Source organism: Anomaloglossus baeobatrachus, chromosome 3 (genome assembly GCF_048569485.1).
Source record: "Anomaloglossus baeobatrachus isolate aAnoBae1 chromosome 3, aAnoBae1.hap1, whole genome shotgun sequence".
Taxonomy (NCBI): domain Eukaryota; kingdom Metazoa; phylum Chordata; class Amphibia; order Anura; family Aromobatidae; genus Anomaloglossus; species Anomaloglossus baeobatrachus.
The window spans coordinates 272,129,015-272,150,802 of record NC_134355.1 but is presented as its reverse complement, the minus strand read 5'-3'; the positions used below and the strand labels follow the sequence as shown (position 1 = coordinate 272,150,802).

At 55.2% G+C, this 21,788-nt stretch overlaps 1 protein-coding gene across 1 annotated transcript in view; it reads right to left on the bottom strand.

Annotated features, from left to right (window-relative positions):
- MAP3K5 (mitogen-activated protein kinase kinase kinase 5) overlaps nucleotides 1-15,638 on the bottom strand; it is a 245,508-nt gene extending 229,870 nt beyond the window's left edge. Inside the window, exon 1 of the mRNA XM_075339839.1 lies at nucleotides 13,739-15,638. Coding sequence (XP_075195954.1) covers nucleotides 13,739-14,177 — 439 coding nt within the window. The 5' untranslated portion in view covers nucleotides 14,178-15,638. The remainder of the gene's footprint in view (nucleotides 1-13,738) is intronic.
- Nucleotides 15,639-21,788: the final 6,150 nt, after the last annotated feature.

Sequence of the window (21,788 nt, the reverse complement as noted above, 5' to 3'; positions counted from 1 at the left end):
GAGAATGGGCACAGTGGCAGGACACTCAGCTTACACTCCATCAGAGCGGGAGCCGAGTGTCATGCAATTATCTCCCTTTAATGCTCATGTGTCCCAAGCCTTAGGGTACCGTCACACTTTAGCGACGCAGCAGCGATCCCACCAGCGATCTGACCTGGTCAGGATCGCTGCTGCATCGCTACATGGTCGCTGGTGAGCTGTCAAACAGGCAGATCTCACCAGCGACCAGTGACCAGCCCCCAGCCAGCAGCGACGTGCAAGCGACGCTGCGCTTGCATGGAGCCGGCGTCTGGAAGCTGCGGACACTGGTAACTAAGGTAAACATCGGGTATGGTTACCCGATGTTTACCTTAGTTACCAGCGCACACCGCTTAGCTTAGAGTGTGCAGGGAGCAGGAGCCGGCACTGGCAGCGTGAGAGCTGCGGAGGCTGGTAACGAAGGTAAATATCGGGTAACCACCTTGGTTACCCGATGTTTACCTTGGTTACAGCTTACCGCAGGCTGTCAGACACCGGCTCCTGCTCCCTGCACATTCAGGATTGTTGCTCTCTCGCTGTCACACACAGCGATGTGTGCTTATCAGCGGGAGAGCAACAATAAAAAAACGAACCAGGGCTGTGTGTAACGAGCAGCGATCTCACAGCAGGGGCCAGATCGCTGCTCAGTGTCACACACAGCGAGATCGCTAATGAGGTCACTGCTGCGTCACAAAAACCGTGATTCAGCAGCGATCTCAGTAGCGATCTCGCTGTGTGTGAAGTACCCCTTAAAAAGCCCTGTGTGCACAGTCTCAAGCTAAATGATGACTTTCATAATCTGGTTTCTGTTTCTGCAATGGTTACTTTCAATAGAAATGCACAGAGTCACTCAACATGTGGGATTCAATACATCTGTGAAAAAAGACAGACGAAACAGCAGCTGGCACGGGTATGATGACTGTAAAGACCCTGTCACACACAGAGATAAATCTGTGGCAGATCTGTGGTTGCAGTGAAATTGTGGACAATCAGTGCCAGGTTTGTGGCTGTGTACAAATGGAACAATATGTCCATGATTTCACTGCAACCACAGATCTGCCAAAGATTTATCTCTGTGTGTGACGGGGCCTTAAGGCTAAGTTCACATGACTGTATTTTTGTTTTTTCTTTCATTTGTCATCAGACTGCATTCCATTTATATACAATGGAAGATCTTAAAAATGTACAAGAATAAATACATGTTCACACACTGCATCTTTTCTTAACCACAAAGATGCAGCGTTTTTTGCCCCAAAGAAAACGCACCCGTGGCAAATACGCATACATTTTTGACGCATTTTGCCCAAAGCGTTTTTTTAAGTCAAATCTATTGACAGGAAAAGCTAAAAACGCTGGCAAAAATGTAAAAAGAATTGACATGCAGCATCTTCTAAAACGCAGCCAAGATACAGCCAAAAAAAGATGCCCAGTTTGGACAGCAAAATAGAAATGTCAGACTTTGCTGGGGGAAGGAAATGCATACATTTAGGTGCATCTCTGTGACCTAAAAAATGCACCAAAAAAGCAGTAAAGATGCAGTATGTGAACATAGCCTAAGGATTGATGCTATATGGTGGCTCAGTATGGGATCATATTTTTTTTTCTGCATCCATAGACTGAATGGGCAAGTTTCATCTGACCCAAGGAAAAGACTAGTGCATGCTGCGATTTCTTTCATGCACTGATTTAGTCTGTAAACAAAACCTCTCATCTGCACTGCGCCATTAAATGACATTGGTTTGAGTGTGTCTGTAAGCTGTCAGTTTCTTCATGGACAGCAATTGTAACAAAAATACGGTCACGTGAACTTGTCCTTGAAGTTGGCCACTTTGAAAATTTCCGTGAACATTCCTACCAACACTAAGTAGCAAGTATGTGTGAAGTGTAACGGAAATTAGATATGGTTCTCTAAATATTTTAAAAATATAAATATAAAAATTGTAAAGTACATTTGTATTCAGCCCCCTGTACTCTGATAAAACTAAATAAAAGAGGCCACTTACCTCCAGAAGTCACCTAATTAATAAACTGAGTCCACCTGTGTGTAATTTATTCTCTGTATAATTACAGCTGTTCTGTGAAGGATTCAGAGATTTGTTTGAAAAAAAATTGGGGATTATACAGCGTCATGAAAACCAAGGAACACACCAGGCAGGTCAGGAACAGAAATGTGGAGAAAAGTAAAGCAGGGTTAGGTTATAGAAAAAAAATAGCCCAAACTCTGAACATCTCACAGGGCACTGTTTAATCCATCATTCAAAAATGAAAGAAGTATAGCACAACTGCAAACCTACCAAGACATCGCCATCCACTTAAACTGACATCTCAAGAAAGGAGAGCAAGGATTAGAGAAGCAGCCAAGGGGCCCATGGTCACTTTAAAGGACTTGCAGAGATTGACAGCTCAGGTGGGAGAATCTATGGTCTTATGGAACACAGGTGTAAAAAAAAAAAAAACAAGCAAAAACTGTTTAGTAAAGAGTTCAGCAAATAATAAACAAATAAAGGACAGGAACAGAATGGCAGAACAAAACAGACAGAGAACCTGAGACAAAACAGCAGGGATACAGATGACTATAACTGGGTAGCTGCTGGTGAACAGGATGACAGATGACCACTGGCGGACAGGTGGAAGATGTCCAGAGACCTCCGAGTATAGGCAGAAGAGTTACTGACAGGCGATCATAGGATGACTGGAGACAGCAATCTGACAGGCAGCAGAGTTACTGATGGGTGGACACGGCATGGCTGGAGACCACTGGCAGACAGGTAACAGGCAGAAGACTCAAAAGGAGTGACACAGAAGTCAGACAACCACGGAACAGAAGGTCCAAGACCCAGGGTTGGTTGCAGACACAACTCTAGAGTTCACCAGACGCCATGAAGCAGCATAACACGCAAAGTACAAATCAGTCCCACACCACGCAGACTGGTTAGTCTAAATCAATCAGTCAACATCAGGGCCCAGGTGAAAGTCCTCCAAGCCCTTAAATAGGCCTAAGCAGGACATCCAATAGAGTCCACAATGCCTGCAAGGCCTGACATGGAGCAGACTCAAATTAGTGTCAGGAGCATAACATCTACAGATCAACTAGTAATCATATACACCCATAAATCTGGCCTTTATGGAAGAGTGGCAAGAAGAAAGCCATTTTTGAAAGCAAAAAATAATGTGGCGCCCTGGACAAGCCAGGGGCCACAGAGAACAACACCCACACACCCCACACTCCCGGTCAGGCACACCGAAGTCAGTGTTGCCTTCCTCCAGGGGCTGATGTTCACACCAGGGGGTGGAGCCAGGTGGTTGACCCCGCCGACCGAGAAGTTCACAGTCCTGGAGACGGGAAAAGCAGGCAGACGAGTTGAGGAGTGGAGAGAGATTAGAGTTAGAAGTGAAAGTGGTAGGAGGAGAGTGGTAAAGGAGCAGACAGAAGTTGGTCCGGGTGTGTGGCCCGGACGGATCAGCAAGGTTGGCAGAAGGTGGTGACCGTCTGCAGGAGTGGCCTATTGGAGTCTACCGTAAGGACCGTGGACGGGCGGTGGCCCGGCGGTACTGGACCGGTACACAAAGAGAAGTCAGCACCATCTGGCAGGGGCTCACCCCGGCAAGGCTAGGAGTCGCCGTGAATTTGCCAAATCCGTCAGCGAAGGGAACCTCCTGGGTTTCCCAGCAGCCAAGTCCCGACAGAAGGCAACAGTTCAACCGTCAGAGGGAGACAAAGTCACCGCCAAGGCTACCGTTCCCAGGGCCAGAGCCTGTGGGCAAAAGGGGCTCCTCCGGCCCACATCCAAGCCGGGGAGCGGGTTACCGGTGGGAACCCATTGGAACCGTTTACCGTACATAGGTGCAGGGAAAGGCAGTCACCATCAACCTGCCGGGAGAAACAACACCGCAGCCGTCTGTGGGACCCGTCCATCCAGCCGTGTGTTTTACCGAGAACTGTGTCCTCATCATTGGCTGAGTGAGTACCACCGTGCCGTGCGGCACAGCGCTGCCCCCGCGACCCTGCACCTCACCAGGCCCCGTAACCCGCCTGCCATCAATCCCTACCACATCACCGGGCCCCGGGACAACCAACCCCCTACCCACGGAGGGGAGAACTAGCATCAAAGCTGCTCCCTGTCATCGCTCCCGGGATCCCCGTCCAGAGCAGCGGTGGTGTCACCAACTTCACCACAACCGTGGGTGGCGTCACGGACAATCACCAAATCCCCACCATCCAATCAAATCTCCTTTTCACTCACGGGCTAGGAACGCCGCTCGAGTCCCCGGAATCCGGCCCACCACTCGAGCCACCACCGAGCAGCGGCAGCAGCCGGACCCGAGCAGTGGGAGAGCGTAGTGTCCCTTCCTCCTCCCGCGACAACTTGGCGTCACGAACAGGATCCTACCGTTCTACCAACTGGTGGAAGTGCGCCTTGTGTAACCGCCGGAGGTGTCTGGCCGAAAAATTTGTGTAGCCGCCATCTTGGGCGCGAAGAATTCCCGCTCGAGCGTCTCCTCGAGTAGTGGAGGCGCGAAGGCCAAAACCCCGCCCCTGTAGAGGAGGAGACGGAAAGAGACTAAGGGGGACGGAAACAAGATGTCTGCGCGCGACGGAGCCGCTGGAAGAGCGGCGGACGCAGCCGTTGGAGCACCCGTAGATGGGAATGGGCCTGCCCAGGTCCCGGCCGCGCTGGCGGGGGGGCGCCGCGGCCCTGGCTCTCGCTCAGGTGATGCCGTTCTCTTTGTCCTATGTGCCCGGAGCTGCCTGGCTACCGCAGTACGATGGGAAACCTGATGCCTTGCAGGTTTTCCGGAAAAAACTTAGTCCGCTACTAGAACTGTATCCCCTGTCGGATAAGCAACATGTAGCGCTAGTGCTGGGGCAGCTAACCGGCGCGGCTGAGCAAGAAGCGGAGACCTGGGCCGAGGGGGACCGGTCCTCTGTAGCCACCATCTTTGAAAAGCTGCAGACTGCCTTTGAGACCCGTACCGAGGCAGAGTTGCGGATGCAATTCTATCAATGCCGACAACGGCCCGCAGATAGTATTCGGGACTATGCCTTGCGCCTGCAAACCGCACTCCGCACACTGAAGCGGGTGGACACCATCAACAGTGTGGACAGTAACAAAATGTTAAGTGAGCAGTTTGTGCAGGTGATGAGGTCCTCAGAGGACCGCAAACAGCTTCGGCTGTGGGCCCTAGAACACCCTGATGTGGACTTTGCCATATTAAAGGAACCGGCCATCAAAGCTCTGCAACCCCCCGCATTTGAAGCTCCTGAGCCAGGCCCGTGGCCGGTTGAGACTGCTCCTGTCGTGGTGGCCTCTACCCCACCAGCACCTCCAGTGCCTGCAGCCTCAAGCGGAACGATGGAAGAGCTCGCTGCTCAAGTTTGCCGCATGGATGGGGACCTCGCTAAGATCCTCGCCGCGCTCCAGCCTCCGACCAGATCCCAGGCCCCAGTGAAGATGCAGCTCGCCGACAGCCCTGTGGACGTCCCCTGGATGCAGCGGAGAAGGGCCAATGACTCACGGAATGGACCCCCAATCTGTTACAGGTGCAGCAAACCCGGCCACTACTCCCGACGGTGTCCATTAAACGAGCAACCCCTGGGGCCAAGGGCTAATCCTCAGGAGTAGAACCCCATGGCCCCCCAGACTGGCGGGACCGGTACATCGGGGCCCGGCCCATCATCCCCGTGGCTGTGGATGGCATACCGGTGATGGCTCTCCTGGACACTAGATCACAGGTAACCACCATACCATACCCACTGTATCAACGGTATTGGGGAAAAGACAAACTGGCTCTCCCAGATGCCAGTATGACACTGATTGCTGCTGATGGACTCCCATTGACCCAAGTGGGATACAAACAAGTGGCCATGACTGTGGGGCGAGCTGAACTGCAACACCAGGGTATGATTGTGATAATGAATGAACCCAGTGATCATAACCCGAAGGTAGTGCTAGGGACCAACGTGATGGAGCACTGTATGAGTGACGTGCTGACCCTACTGCAGCAGCTGGCCGCCACGGCGGCGGGGAGCCGACAGAGAGCTGTGCAGCGTGAGATCCGAGCCTTGATGTACCACCAACATGTGAACTCGACAGGAGGAGAGATTGGTGGGATGAGAGTGATGGATGTTGCCCCTTTGATTGTACCTCCCAGGAGCGAGATGATGATTTGGTGTAGGGCAGCGGTAGGGCCCCAGGGGCGTGACTACCCCGCCATGATAGAGCCCATGCCCTCTGAACACTGGCCCACAGTACTGGCCGCCCGAGGGCTGGTAGATGTAAAGAAGGTGAGAGTGCCCGTGAGGGTGCTGAACTGCGGGGAGGAAGAAGTCAGGCTTCGTCGGTACGCTACCCTTGCCAAGCTGTTCACCCTGGATCCTCACACCATCCACGAGGCCACTGCCCCAACCTCACCACCCACTGCCAGCACTCACCCATCCCAAGGGGAGTTAGACGAGTGGTGTCGACAGCTACACGTAGGCACTGACGATACCCCTACACATCACAAAGAAGGGGTATACCGGGTGGCACGGGAGTATGAGCGAGTTTTTAGCAAACATTCCCTAGACTTTGGGCAGATTAAAGGGGTCCAACACCATATCCACACCGGTGAGCACCCCCCTATCAAAGAGAGGTACAGGCCTATTCCCCCTGCGCACTACCAATGTGCCAAGGACATGTTGAGGAACATGAAGGAGGCAGGGGTTATTAGGGACAGCTGTAGTCCCTGGGCCGCCCCGTTGGTACTGGTTAAGAAGAAGGATGGGACCATGCGGATGTGTGTGGATTACCGGAAAATTAACCAGATAACACATAAGGACGCTTAGCCTCTGCCCCGCATTGAGGAATCTCTGGCTGCGCTGAGAACTGCTTACTTTTCCACCCTTGACCTCACCAGTGGGTACTGGCAGGTGGCTGTGGCACCAGAAGACCGAGAGAAGACTGCATTTGCTACCCCTATGGGACTCTGCGAGTTTAATAGCATGCCGTTCGGGCTGTGCAATGCCCCTGGAACCTTCCAACGGCTGATGGAATGCTGTCTGGGGCATCTAAATTTTGAAACCGTCCTGCTAAACCTGGATGATGTGATTGTATACTCCCAGATATATGAAGCCCACCTGGAGCACCTAGCCGAGGTGTTCGCGTCCCTTGCCAAATATGGGATGAAGTTGAAGCCCTCAAAGTGTCATCTGCTGAAACCCAAAGTGCAGTACCTAGGGCATGTGGTCGGTGCAGAGGGTGTCGCCCCTGACCCTGATAAAATCACCGCCATTCAGGACTGGCCGAGACCGACCATGGTGAAGGAGGTGAGGCAGTTCCTGGGCCTGGTGGGGTATTACCGTCGCTTCATCAAAGGGTACACGAAGATGACTGCCCCATGCAAGACCTCCTCGTGGGACAGACCAAAAAGGTGGTAGACCCCTAGGAGCCCCATTGGTGTGGGAAGAAAGGCATGAGGAATCCTTCCGTCAGCTGAGAGCGGCCCTGACCGGAGAAGAAATCCTAGCATACCCTGATTACAACCACCCCTTCATCCTTTACACCGATGCCAGCAATGTAGGCTTAGGGGCAGTCCTATCCCAGGTCCAAGGCGGAAAAGAAGAAGTGATTGCTTATGCTAGCCGAAGGCTTCGACCGACTGAGAGGAACCCCAAGAACTACAGCTCTTTCAAGCTTGAACTCCTGGCACTGGTGTGGGCTATCACCGAGCGGTTCCGCCATTACCTGGCAGCGGCTAAGTTCACCGCTTTCCCGGATAATAACCCGCTGACCCACCTGGACACCGCCAAGCTGGGCGCGTTGGAACAGCGGTGGGTGGCTAGGCTAGCCAACTACGATTTCACCATCAAGTACAGGGCCGGCCGTGCCAACGTTTATGCCGATGCACTCTCTCGGATGCCCCACTTGTTGGAAGAAGGGCCTGAGGATGACGACCTCGAAGAGATTGAGCTACCCGCGTTTCATCAGCCACCGACTGAGAAGGTGCATGTCTATCAACAACGGGTAAACCTGGACCCGCTGTCCAGCCAGGAGTGGCAAGAAGCTCAGGACCAGGCACCCGCTGTCCGCTTAGTCAAGATCTTGGTGGAACAAGGCGCTGCTGGAATAGACCCTGCTGCCCCAGCTGAAGCCCAACGCCTGTGGCGAGAACGGACCCGGATGTATCTACACCAGGGGAAGTTGTACCGTGAGCTGATTAACCCGAAGACCCATGAGAAAATCTGCCAGTTGGTGATTCCCCAAGCTAACGTGCCCACCGTCCTGCAAGCGTACCATGATGGTGCTGGACACTTCGGATGGAAGAAATTAGAAATGCTGTTGAGAGAGCGGTTCTATTGGAATGGAATGCGGGAATCTGTAGAGGCCTGGTGCCGAGAGTGTGGCCCTTGCACGCTGAGACGGATGGACGAGGCCAGCCAGAAGGCGCCCCCACACCCGATCGTTACCCATCAACCGCTGGAGCTGGTCGCCCTGGACCATGTAAAGCTCACCCCCAGCCGAAGTGGGTACACCTACGCTCTAACCATTGTCGACCACTATTCAAGGTTCATGGTGGTTGTCCCAGTCAAAGACCTAACCGGCCGTACCGCCGCTAGAGCGTTCCAGGCTTATTTTTGTAGGCCACATGGATACCCTGAGAAGGTGCTTATTGACCAAGGCCCGGCCTTTAAAGCGGAGGTATTCCATGAATTTTGCCAGTTGTACGGCTGCAAGAAAATCCGGACCACGCCTTACCATGCCCAAACCAACGGCATGTGTGAAAAGATGAACCACCTGGTCCTGGGCCTTCTCAAGACGTTGCCGCTAGAAGAGCGGAACCTGCGGCTGGAGAAGCTACCTGACCTAGTCGACATGTACAACAATATCCCTTCCAGCTCAACGAAATGCGCCCCAGCATACCTGATGAGGGCTCGCCCCGGCCGGCTACCGGTGGATCTGGACATGGGAATGGAAGCCCCAGAAGCACTCCCTTCGACAGCTGAATGGGACACTCGGCGGAGGGTGCAGTACCGACAAATTCAGGAGTATGTCGAGAAGAATTTGAGTCGGAGTCGGGAACAACAGGAGCAGCGCTTCAACCAGAAGGCGTCTGCTGGCCCTTTCCAGCCTGGAGATGTAGTGCTGAAGCGAAAAAGGAGGACCCACAAGCTGGATGATCAATGGGAACAAACCCCATATGTCATACAGCCCACAGGATGGGAAGATGGGAAGGCCTACCAGATCAGTCGTGACCAAGGGGGCACTTTGGCCACGGTTTCCCGGGACCATCTGAAGAGGTGCCCACCAGCATTGAGGGCAGCGGCTGAAGCTCAGGTTCCTAGACCGGCGGAGAAGGCAAAAGAGGTAATCCACACCGTGATGGGTGACTTTCCAGCAGACTGGCCTACACAGAATGGTGCAGTGATCCTTCCAGTGATACTGTTCCCACAACCTGTGGAAGAAGGAGTGATGGAAGTGGTCGACCATGAGCCAGTGCCCAGGGATGAACCTGTACCCAGCTCCCCTATGCCTCCGCCTGCCCCACACGATAGCAGGGGAGAGGAACTGATTGTTTCCTCTGCCCCACCGCCTGTCCCCACTGACACTGGACCCTGGAGGTCCACTCGGCCCAACCTAGGTAGACCCCCACTTAGGTACAGGGAAACTGTTCTTTAAAGGGGGAAAAATTCTGTGTGTGTATTAAAGGTACCGTTTAAAAGTTGTGAATGAAAAAGAATGATAAGTAAATGATTACCGTGAAGTTCACCTGATTGACAAACCGTGATTGAGACCGGTCGTTGCCGGCACCGTTGTCCCCGTGGGGACTTTCTACAAGTTTTGCGTAAGGAACTCCTTATGGACAAGCCTGAGAACTTGCAAGGCAACCACGAGCTTGTGGCTTGTAAATAAAAATGTTATTTTAAGGCTTTCACCGTTACCGCCTCCGGAGAGGCAGATTGGAGGAAGGGCCCGCAGTGGAGCAGGCTGGGGCCCAGCCACCACCGGAAACGGTGGCGATCCTCTGGGGGTTTCAGGGGTTCCCCATGGACGTGGGTCCCCTGAAAAGGACAGAACCCGCTCGGGCAACTTGTGCTGGACTGGGGTCAAGGGGTGCTGCCTGTTTGCTTAGGGGCAGCATCAGGGCCAGGTTGCTTGGGTGGGAGAGAGCGGAAGCTGTTACCGTTTGCAACGTTAAAGTAAGAGTACCTCCCGATGTGGGAAGATGATATTTTAATTGTAAGCCCTGTTTTACCGTTTATCTTTTCAGTTGTGAAAATAAAACCGGTGATGGGCGGGCAGCCCGCGGACGGTCTGCATTTTACTAAGGGGGAATGTGGCACCCTGGACAAGCCAGGGGCCACAGAGAACACCCACACACCCCACACTTCCGGTCAGGCACACCGAAGTCAGACACAAACCCTTGTTGCCTTCCTCCAGGGGCTGATGTTCACACCAGGGGGTGGAGCCAGGCGGTTGGCCCCGCCCACTGAGGAGTTCACAGTCCTGGAGGCGGGAAAAGCAGGCAGACGAGTTGAGGAGTGGAGAGAGATTAGAGTTGGAAGTGAAAGTGGTAGGAGGAGAGTGGTAAAGGAGCAGACAGAAGTTGGTCCGGGTGTGTGGCCCGGACGGATCAGCAAGGTTGGCGGACGGTGGTGACCGTCTGCAGGAGTGGCCTATTGGAGTCTACCGTAAGGACCGTGGACGGGCGGTGGCCCGGCGGTACCGGATCGGTACACAAAGAGAAGTCAGCACCATCTGGCAGGGGCTTACGGACCCCGGCAAGGCTAGGAGTCGCCGTGAATTTGCCAAATCCGTCAGCGAAGGGAACCTCCTGGGTTTCCCAGCAGCCAAGTCCCGACAGAACGCAACAGTCCAACCGTCAGAGGGAAACACAGCCACCGCCAAGGCTACCGTTCCCAGGGCCAGAGCCTGCAGGCAAAAGGGGCTCCTCTGGCCCACATCCAAGCCGGGGAGCGGGTTACTGGTGGGAACCCATTGGAACCGTTTACAGTACATAGGTGCAGGGAAAGGCAGTCACCATCAACCTGCCGGGAGAAACAACACCGCAGCCGTCTGTGGGACCCGTCCATCCAGCCGTGTGTTTTACTGAGAACTGTGTCCTCATCATTGGCTGAGTGAGTACCACCGTGCCGTGCGGCACAGCGCTGCCCCCGCGACCCTGCATTTCACCAGGCCCCGTAACCCGCCTGCCATTCATCCCTACCCCATCACCGGGCCCCGGGACAACCAACCCCCTACCCACGGAGGGGAGAACTAACATCAAAGCTGCTCCCTGTCACCGCTCCCGGGATCCCCGTCCAAAGCACCGGTGGTGTCACCAACTTCACCACAACCGTGGGTGGCGTCACGGACAATCACCAAATCCCCACCATCCAATCAAATCCCTTTTTCACTCACGGGCGAGGAACGCCGCTCGAGTCCCCGGGATCCGGCCCACCGCTCGAGCCACCACCGAGCAGCGGCAGCAGCAGCTGGACCCGAGCAGTGGGAGAGCGTAGCGTCCCTTACTCCGCCCGCGTCCCGATTGTTTGGAAAAAAACCATATAGGAGAAAAAGCTGGCATGTGAAAGAATGTGCTTTAGTCAGATGAGACCACAGTGGAACTTTTTTGGCTAATGACAAATCGCTATGTGTGGCGGAAAACTGACACTGCACATCAGCACAGATGGTTGAGGCAGCATCATGCTTCCGAAGGGACTGGTAAGGCTGCTTTCACAAATCCGTTTTTTGCCATGTGGCACAATCCGGTAAAAACCGGAAAGAACGGATCTGGCGTGTGTTGCCGCTGGATCCGTTCTTTCACCCATAGACTTGTATTAGCGCCGGATTGTGCCGCATGGCCTTGAGTTGCATCCGGCTTTTGCCGGATCCGGCATAAATGCTGATCCAGCGGCCGGATGAAACGCTGCTTGCGCCGTGAGTTACAATGAAAGCTCAGTAGCACAACGGATCCGTCAAAAAACGGAAGGAACGCATGGAAAAAACTGATGCAACGGATCCGTTTTTTCGCTGGATCCGTTGCATCAGTTTTTTCGCCGGATTGTGCCAGATGGCAAAAAACGGATGTGTGAAAGCAGCCTAAGCCAGTCATTGTTGATGAGAAGGTTGATGGGCTAAATACGGGGCAATCCTCGAGGAAAACCTGTTAGAGGCTGCAAAAGACTTGAGACTGGTTCACCTTCCAGCAGGACAATGACTCTAAACATTCTGCCACAATTACAATGTTTAGCACATAGAAAATTCATGTCTGTGGCAAGACTTGAAAATTGCTGTTCACAGACGTCTCCATCCAATCTCACTGAGCCAGAGCTGGGATGTAAAGAATGGGCAAAAATGTCAGCACATAGATGTGCAAAGCTGGTAGAGACATATCCCAAAAGACTTACAGCAGTAATTACAACAAAATGTAGTCTTACACAATATTGACATGGGTGGGGGGCTGAATACAAATGCAAGTAACAATTTTTAGAGTTACATTTTTAAAATATTTAGGAAACCATGTATCATTATACTTACCAGTTAGTTTTGGTATATCACATAAAATCCCAATAAAATACATCAAAAGTAACAAACTAAGTCATACTCAACTACTGGCACACCTCTGAATCCAGAGCAGGCAGTTTTGTGGTCTGTTTACACAGTAAGAAGACGTCACTATTCCATCAGGAGCAAGACCGCTGCAACCTGTGTATGACTGCAGAGGTCAGGTGGCCTAAAAAAAAACAACAGATAATGCGCTGTTCAATTCTCCTGACAGCTTCATCCATGGTGCAGTGGTCCTACTGGTGGTGGAACAATGAAGTCTTCTCTTTCTGTGTCAGTGCAGACTATGGAGCGGCCTTGCTTGCCCAGGCAAAAAGCAAATAAGGAGAGGAGTATCACTTAATTTGTTAAATTTTACAGCTCAAAGCCCTTGGGGACCTATTTTTTTTGTAAAAACAATAAATAATGTTTCACTGGCTTTCATTAGGAGAAATAAAAATTCATCATCTGATGCAAATATACAACTGTAGCTAAACAGAAACTTGAAAAACAGTTAACAGATTCATCAAGCAGATCATAAGGTACCAGGTACCATTAGGCTATGTGCCCACGGGCGCTCGTACCTGCGGATGTATCCGCAGGTACGAGCGCATGTTTCCCGCAGCTGCCCGCCGGCGTCCGCAGCTATTTTTAGCTGCTAGATTACAGCGGAATAGCTGCGGGAAACATGCGGACATTCACGCGGCTTACCTGCAGACATCTCGGCCTCTCACCTCCATAGCGGAGATCCGGGACATCCGCAGGTAATTCCGCATGAATAATTGACATGGAATTATACATGCAGATGCCTACATCCGCAGCATGGTCAGCAGCCGCACTTTCCGCAGCGTGGACACAGCACTCCCCATGTCCCATAGGATAACATGGGGAGTGCCTGTACATGCTAAAACCTGCGGATTTATCTGGAAAATCCAGAAAAATCTGAAGGTTTTCCACGGCAAAATCCGCACAAACAGGCTCCCGTGGGCACATAGCCTTATAGCGCATTTGTAATGATGGCAGTTTATCAATATCACATATTATCAGTATTCATATTTCAAATAATACCAAATAAAATGTTAACCATATTTACAACCTACACAATATAACAATTTTACCGAGATTAGAAAAGAATTCCCCAAAGCTTTCAGATGTAGGGAAATTTATGGATTAAAAAAATTAAAAAGTGTCCTCACCTGCATTATAGAAGCGATCAAGTACAGTGGTCTCTCCGAAGTCTAGTTTGCCAAATTGCAGTGCCTCCAATGTTGCCCCTTGACTCTCGCACGCCTCCTGTAGACTGTGTAGGGCTGCACTCTCACAGGCCTGCAGCCCTGAAGAGCCCTCATTGATGACATAGACCACAGTTATACTTCGGGTGCTGGTAGCAGGAGTCCCTGTTGAGGTGAAGCCTTTGGCACATCGACCTGAAGCACTTCCCCCACCAGTGGCATGTATGTAATCTTCATGCCAGAAGCTGCCAGCTGCAGGGAGCCTGGTGCCAGGACAGGGTGCTGCTGCTACTGGTGCTGCTTGTAGTCTGGGACCAGGCTTGTCCTCATACATACAGCACCCAGGCTGGGGCAGCGGAGACACGGGCACCGAGAATAAAATACCTTCACTGCTGTCACTCATGGCTCTTCCTCAGCGCAGAAAGTGTCAGGAGGAAGGAGAATTGCAAGTTCCCCAAGTTGTTTCTGAGAAAGCTTCCTCTCCCACAGCAGCAATGGAGTCTGACCTCAAGTGAGGGGACAGTTCAAGCTGTGCAGGTTCCTCCACCTCAGACAGTCCCCTGCAGTCAGCCTGGTGGCTCACAGTCCCCTGCAGTCAGCCTGGTGGCTCACAGTCCCCTGCAGTCAGCCTGGTGGCTCACAGTCCCCTGCAGTCAGCCTGGTGGCTCACAGTCCCCTGCAGTCAGCCTGGTGGCTCACAGTCCCCTGCAGTCAGCCTGGTGGCTCACAGTCCCCTGCAGTCAGCCTGGTGGCTCACAGTCCCCTGCAGTCAGCCTGGTGGCTCACAGTCCCCTGCAGTCAGCCTGGTGGCTCACAGTCCCCTGCAGTCAGCCTGGTGGCTCACAGTCTCCTGCAGTCAGCCTGGTGGCTCACAGTCTCCTGCAGTCAGCCTGGTGGCTCACAGTCTCCTGCAGTCAGCCTGGTGGCTCACAGTCTCCTGCAGTCAGCCTGGTGGCTCACAGTCCCCTGCAGTCAGCCTGGTGGCTCACAGTCCCCTGCAGTCAGCCTGGTGGCTCACAGTCCCCTGCAGTCAGCCTGGTGGCTCACAGTCTCCTGCAGTCAGCCTGGTGGCTCACAGTCTCCTGCAGTCAGCCTGGTGGCTCACAGTCTCCTGCAGTCAGCCTGGTGGCTCACAGTCTCCTGCAGTCAGCCTGGTGGCTCACAGTCTCCTGCAGTCAGCCTGGTGGCTCACAGTCCCCTGCAGTCAGCCTGGTGGCTCACAGTCCCCTGCAGTCAGCCTGGTGGCTCACAGTCCCCTGCAGTCAGCCTGGTGGCTCACAGTCCCCTGCAGTCAGCCTGGTGGCTCACAGTCCCCTGCAGTCAGCCTGGTGGCTCACAGTCCCCTGCAGTCAGCCTTGTTCAAGAGTCCCCTAAAGTCATCCTGGCACTGCCCCCTGCAGTCTGCCTGGCTCAAGAGTCCCCTAAAGTCAGCCTGGCTCAAGAGTTCCCTAAAGTCAGCCTGGCTCAAGAGTTCCCTAAAGTCAGCCTGGTTCTGTTCCTTGCAGTCAGCCTGGCACACAATTCTCTGCAGTTAGCCTGGTTCAAGAGTCCCCTAAAGTCAGCCTGACTGTCCCCTGCAGTCTGCCTGGCTCAGAGTCCCCTAAAGTCAGCCTGACTCTGTCCCGTGCAGTCAGCTTGGCTCAGAGTCCCCTAAAGTCAGCCTGACTCTGTTCCGTGCAGTCAGCCTGGCTCAGTCCCATGCATTCAGGCTTGTTCATAGTCACCTCCTGCAGCTCCTCATACTGTGCTTCTCCTGAGAGGCTGAGCTGTACCTGCCCTAGAGACTACACCCTTACTAGATACAAGCAGCTTGTTGCTAGATTGGAGATTTCGATGGTAGTGTGTGTCGCCCCTGATGCCTGCGTGTTATGTGACTGCCCACTGGGCGGGATACTATACACGTTACATCACTAGAGGCAGACATAGAAGTTCCTTATTGTGCTCAGACCGCACACTGGATATATTCTGCTGCCCTATAGCAGACAGAAGACGCAATGTTATATGTAAGCAAAATGATTAAATGTTAATTAAACCATCCACATCTTTACACCCCCCCCCCTTATCCTGCCTTAAGAATACAGTCAAAGGTTTATTTTCTTTTTTCCTCTTTTAGAACTCGTTTCCAGAAGTGTTTCTGAGCACATTATATAGTCCATACCTCCCAACTTTTAAAGAAGGAAAAGAGGGACAAAGTTTGCGGCGCGCGTAGCGCGCCGCGGCAAATTTTTAGGCCACGCCCCCTAACCACACCCATTTCACAGTCACGCCCATATCCACTCCCCATCCACACCCATTCAGCACAAACACGCAGGCAGCCGGCGGGCCTCCAGCACGGACACGCAGGCAGCCAGCGGGCCTCCAGCACGGACACGCAGGCAGCCGGCGGGCCTCCAGCACGGACACGCAGGCAGCCGGCGGGCCTCCAGCACGGACACGCAGGCAGCCACAGTGAGGCGGCCGGTCGCCTTCACAGACAGGCGGCCGGCCGCCTTCACAGACAGGCGGCGGGCCGCCCGCACAGAGAGGCGGCCAGCCGCCCGCAGAGAGAGGCGGCCGGCCGCCCGCACAATGAGGCGGCGGGCCGCCCGCACAGACAGGCGGCAGGGGGGCGCCCGCACAGACAGGCGGCAGGGGGGCGCCCGCACAGACAGGTGGCAGGGGGGCGCCCGCACAGACAGGTGGCAGGGGGGCGCCCGCACAGACAGGCGGCAGGGGGGCGCCCGCACAGACAGGTGGCGGGGGGGCGCCCGCACAGACAGGCGGCAGGGGGGCGCCCGCACAGACAGGCGGCAGGGGGGCGCCCGCACAGACAGGCGGCAGGGGGGCGCCCGCACAGACAGGTGGCAGGGGGGCGCCCGCACAGACAGGTGGCAGGGGGGCGCCCGCACAGACAGGCGGCAGGGGGGCGCCCGCACAGACAGGTGGCGGGGGGGCGCCCGCACAGACAGTCGGCGGGGGGGGCGCCCGCACAGACAGGCGGCGGGGGGGCGCCCGCACAGACAGGCGGCGGGGGGGCGCCCGCACAGACAGGCGGCGGGGGGGGCGCCCGCACAGACAGGCGGCGGGGGGGCGCCCGCACAGACAGGCGGCGGGGGGGCGCCCGCACAGACAGGCGGCGGGGGGGCGCCCGCACAGACAGGCGGCGGGGGGGGCGCCCGCACAGACAGGCGGCGGGGGGGCGCCCGCACAGACAGGCGGCGGGGGGGCGCCCGCACAGACAGGCGGCGGGGGGGGCGCCCGCACAGACAGGCGGCGGGGGGGCGCCCGCACAGACAGGCGGCGGGGGGGGCGCCCGCACAGACAGGTGGCAGGGGGGCGCCCGCACAGACAGGTGGCAGGGGGGCGCCCGCACAGACAGGCGGCAGGGGGGCGCCCGCACAGACAGGTGGCGGGGGGGGCGCCCGCACAGACAGGCGGCAGGGGGGCGCCCGCACAGACAGGCGGCAGGGGGGCGCCCGCACAGACAGGCGGCAGGGGGGCGCCCGCACAGACAGGCGGCAGGGGGGCGCCCGCACAGACAGGCGGCAGGGGGGCGCCCGCACAGACAGGCGGCAGGGGGGCGCCCGCACAGACAGGTGGCGGGGGGGGCGCCCGCACAGACAGTCGGCGGGGGGGCGCCCGCACAGACAGGCGGCGGGGGGGCGCCCGCACAGACAGGCGGCGGGGGGGCGCCCGCACAGACAGGCGGCGGGGGGGCGCCCGCACAGACAGGCGGCGGGGGGGCGCCCGCACAGACAGGCGGCGGGGGGGCGCCCGCACAGACAGGCGGCAGGGGGGCGCCCGCACAGACAGGCGGCAGGGGGGCGCCCGCACAGACAGGTGGCAGGGGGGCGCCCGCACAGACAGGCGGCAGGGGGGCGCCCGCACAGACAGGCGGCAGGGGGGGCGCCCGCACAGACAGGTGGCGGGGGGGCGCCCGCACAGACAGTCGGCGGGGGGGGCGCCCGCACAGACAGGCGGCGGGGGGGCGCCCGCACAGACAGGCGGCGGGGGGGCGCCCGCACAGACAGGCGGCGGGGGGGCGCCCGCACAGACAGGCGGCGGGGGGGGCGCCCGCACAGACAGGCGGCGGGGGGGCGCCCGCACAGACAGGCGGCGGGGGGGCGCCCGCACAGACAGGCGGCGGGGGGGCGCCCGCACAGACAGGCGGCGGGGGGGCGCCCGCACAGACAGGCGGCGGGGGGGCGCCCGCACAGACAGGCGGCGGGGGGCGCCCGCACAGACAGGCGGCGGGGGGGCGCCCGCACAGACAGGCGGCAGGGGGGCGCCCGCACAGACAGGCGGCAGGGGGGCGCCCGCACAGACAGGCGGCAGGGGGGCGCCCGCACAGACAGGCGGCAGGGGGTGAGGGGGGAGGGAGGGAAATCAGCGCTGGGGAGATTAGTTTACTGTACCAGCAGCAGCACAGGCAGCGCTCCTCTCTATGCCACGTCTACTAGGATGGTAGGAGGGAAAAGCAGGGAGGCGGAGAGAGAGTGGGTGGGCGGAGCCCGGGAGCCGGCCGTCCCGCCCGTGGCAACGGGACAAACAACGTAAAGCGTGAAAGTCCCGCTGTATCCGGGACGGTTGGGAGGTATGCAGCATGTTAGAATGTGTACATAAGATCCCGCTGGTGGTGGCCGCAGCTTATAGGCCCCAAATCTGGTGACAGGTTCCCTTTAAAGTGAACCTGTCAGGTGCAATATGCACTCAGAGCCAGGAGCAGTTCTGGGTGTATATTGCTAATCCCTGCCTAACCGTCCCTGTATACACTAGCATAGATAAAGAGATCAAGAACAAATATTTTTAAAGATCTTATATCTTATGCTAATGAGCGCGGGGACTAGTCACAAGGGCGTTACTTCACTTGGCTAGTCGGCTCGCATAGCATGTTAGCATGTTATTACGCCCCTGTGTGAGTACTAACACGCTATATGAGCCGACTAGCCAAGTGAAGTAACGCCCTTGGGACTAGTCCCCGCGCTAATTAGCATAAGATATAAGCTCTTTAAAAATACTTTTTCTATAGATGCCTTTATCTATGCTGGTGTATACAGGGACAGTTAGGGAGGGATTAGCAATATACACCCAGAACTGCTCCTGGCTCTGAGTGCAGATTGCACCTGATAGGTTCCCTTTAAAGGGAACCTGTCACCAGAAATTTAGCAAAAAAAATAAAAGATTCCCCTCTGCAGCTCCTGGGCTGCATTCTGGAAAGGTTCCTGTTGTTATTGTGCCCACTTTGAGACCTAAAAAAATACTTTATGAAGTCTTACCTTTTTGTATGCAAATCTGTTTTTATGGTCACGGGGGCGGGCTGCCTGGCGTCCGTTATTCCCCCTCCTGCCGTTGTACGCCGTCCCCCATTGCTCATTTCCATACATGAGGACGCCTTCCTCATGTAACTGTCCTCCTGAAGTTTTGTGCATGCCCAGTGCCACTCTCGCGGGAGTAAGCACTGTGCAAAGTGTGAACGCTTTTGAGGTGATTGCGCAGGCGCGAGATTATGGGCGGCGCTGTGATTGTCATCAGCAGCGTCATCCAAGTACCTGCCCATAATCTCGTGCCCGCGCTTCTCACTCTGCCTCCACCGTTATGCGCAAGCGCTGGCCATATGAACCACATTACCTATTACCGCAGGCGCAAGATTATGGGCGGCGCTGTGATTGTCATCAGCAAAGTCATCCAAGTACCCGCCCATAATCTCGTGCCCACGCTTCTCACTCTGCCTCCACCGTTATGCGCAAGCACTGGCCATATGAACCACGTTACCTATTATCATGGGCGCGAGATTATGGGCGGCGCTGTGATTGTCATCAGCAAAGTCATCCAAGTACCCACCCATAATCTCGTGCCCACGCTTCTCACTCTGCCTCCACCGTTATGTGCAAGCACTGGCCATATGAACCACGTTACCTATTATCATGGGCGCGAGATTATGGGCGGCGCTGTGATTGTCATCAGCAAAGTCATCCAAGTACCCGCCCATAATCTCGTGCAAGCAGTAATAGGTAACATGGTTCATATGGCCAGCACTTGCGCATAACGGTGGAGTCAGAGGGAAAAGTGCGGGCACGAGATTATGGGCGGGTACTTGGTTAACGCTGCTGATGACAATCACAGAGCCGCCCATAATCTCGTGCCTGCGCAATCACCTGAAAAAGCGTTCACATGCGCAAAACTTCGGGAGGACAGTTACATGAGGAAGGCGTCCTTGTGTATGTAAATGAGCAATGGGGGACTGCGTAAAGCGGCAGGAGGGGGAATAACGGACGCCAGACAGCCCGCCCCCGTGACCATAAAAACACATTTGCATACAAAAAGGTAAGACTTCATAAAGTATTTTTGTAGGTCTCAAAGGGGGCACAATAACAACAGGAACCTTTCTAGAAGCAGCCCAGGAGCTGCAGAGGGGAATCTTTTATTTTTATTGTGAAATTTCTGCTGACATGTTCCCTTTAACTGGTAGGGGAGCCAGGATAAAGCAGAGCTGAAGTTGTTGGGAAGCTAGGACCCAGCAGCTCTGCTCCACAGGCAGGAGACCACTGATCGGTAATAGAAGCCTGCAGATGTCACTCTGCATAGGTTATTGTCACTGCTATCTGCAGGAGATAAGTGCTGATTGCACGGTCTCCTCAGCGTCCTGACTCCCCGCGTGTCTGCAGCAGTGAGAAGCCGCACACGGGGAATCAGAGAACAGCTGCAGACAAACGCAGGCTCCGGGACTGGGGGGGTCGGCTCTGGTGCAGGGGGGGGGCTCTGCTGCAGGGGGTGATTCATACCTCAGCAGCAGTCACAGGAGTAGGTGCGCGCTCGGCTCTGTAATGAATAGTAGAAGGGAGAAACAGCGAGGCGGGGCTACAGTGGGTGGGTGGAGCCGTGACAAACAGCCTCACGGGCGGGACCCGGGATCAAAGGCTCAGAAGAGGGACTGTCCCGCTGTATCCGGGACGGTTGGGAGGTATGTATAGTCGTGTCACTTCCCAGAGCTGTGTTGCAGGAAGGGTTAATGCGTCAGGAGGCGGCCCCTCGAGCTGTGCATCAGCATTTCTGCTCTCACTGCCCTACACCAGTTACAATGTAGGCGTGCTGCAGCCAAGCAGGGACAGAGGCATGTGTAGCTTGTGTATTCTGCCTAGCCTTCTATATGTTCTTGGTTTCTTTTTCTGTGACTAGTGGCTTATAACTTACTGTTGTCTCAGATGTGTGTGGGATGTAAAGCACAGTCATCTGTCTGTAGTGCGGCAGTGGTCTGTATGTATGAAGTATGAATGTCTAGTTTTCTGGTTTGATATCATAAGGATCTGCTTCCAAAACAATCTCCATCCATACAACACTTAGTATGGGCACAGCTTTTGATAAACCTTAAAAATTGAATATATTAAGGAGAAACTGACAGCACGATTTTGTATTGTAAATTTAAGACATTGCTGTGATAACTGTAATACTGATTAAATTGCTATATATCCAATTTGTAGTTCTTCTTTAACCACCATTTGAAGTTTTCTGCTAATTAGATTTTGGTGCACAGTGGCTGGACTGTACACTGGATCTATTCCTCCCTGTCTGTGATTCCCCAGCCCTCTGCCTGCCTCTGGGTGGCTAATTATCAGAACCGCAGATGCTAGAAGGTAAGAGCTAGTACTCCCTCTCCTGTCCAGTTGTTAGGCTGGGGCCACACGGGGGTTACTGCGATCCCCTCAAATGACACGCAGCTTACGGTGGCAGTACAGCAGAGCCGAGTGTCATGAGATCATGCAATCGGACCTCAGCTGCGGGGGGGAGGGCCGTTGCTGCGGAGGGGAGGGGCAGCGCTGAGGAGGGGAGGGAGGGATTTATCTCCCTCTCTTCTCCGAAACTAGCTATTGTCATTCTCACCTTGCACTCGCGGTACACCAGTGTACCGCGAGTGCAGTGCGATTTTTTTTTTTTTTTTTTTTTTTCTCTCGCCCCATAGACTTGAATGGGTGCAAGAGAAACAAGGAACACAGTACAGTCTAAGCAAGAATCCGGTTTCTCGGTCCGATTGGGACTG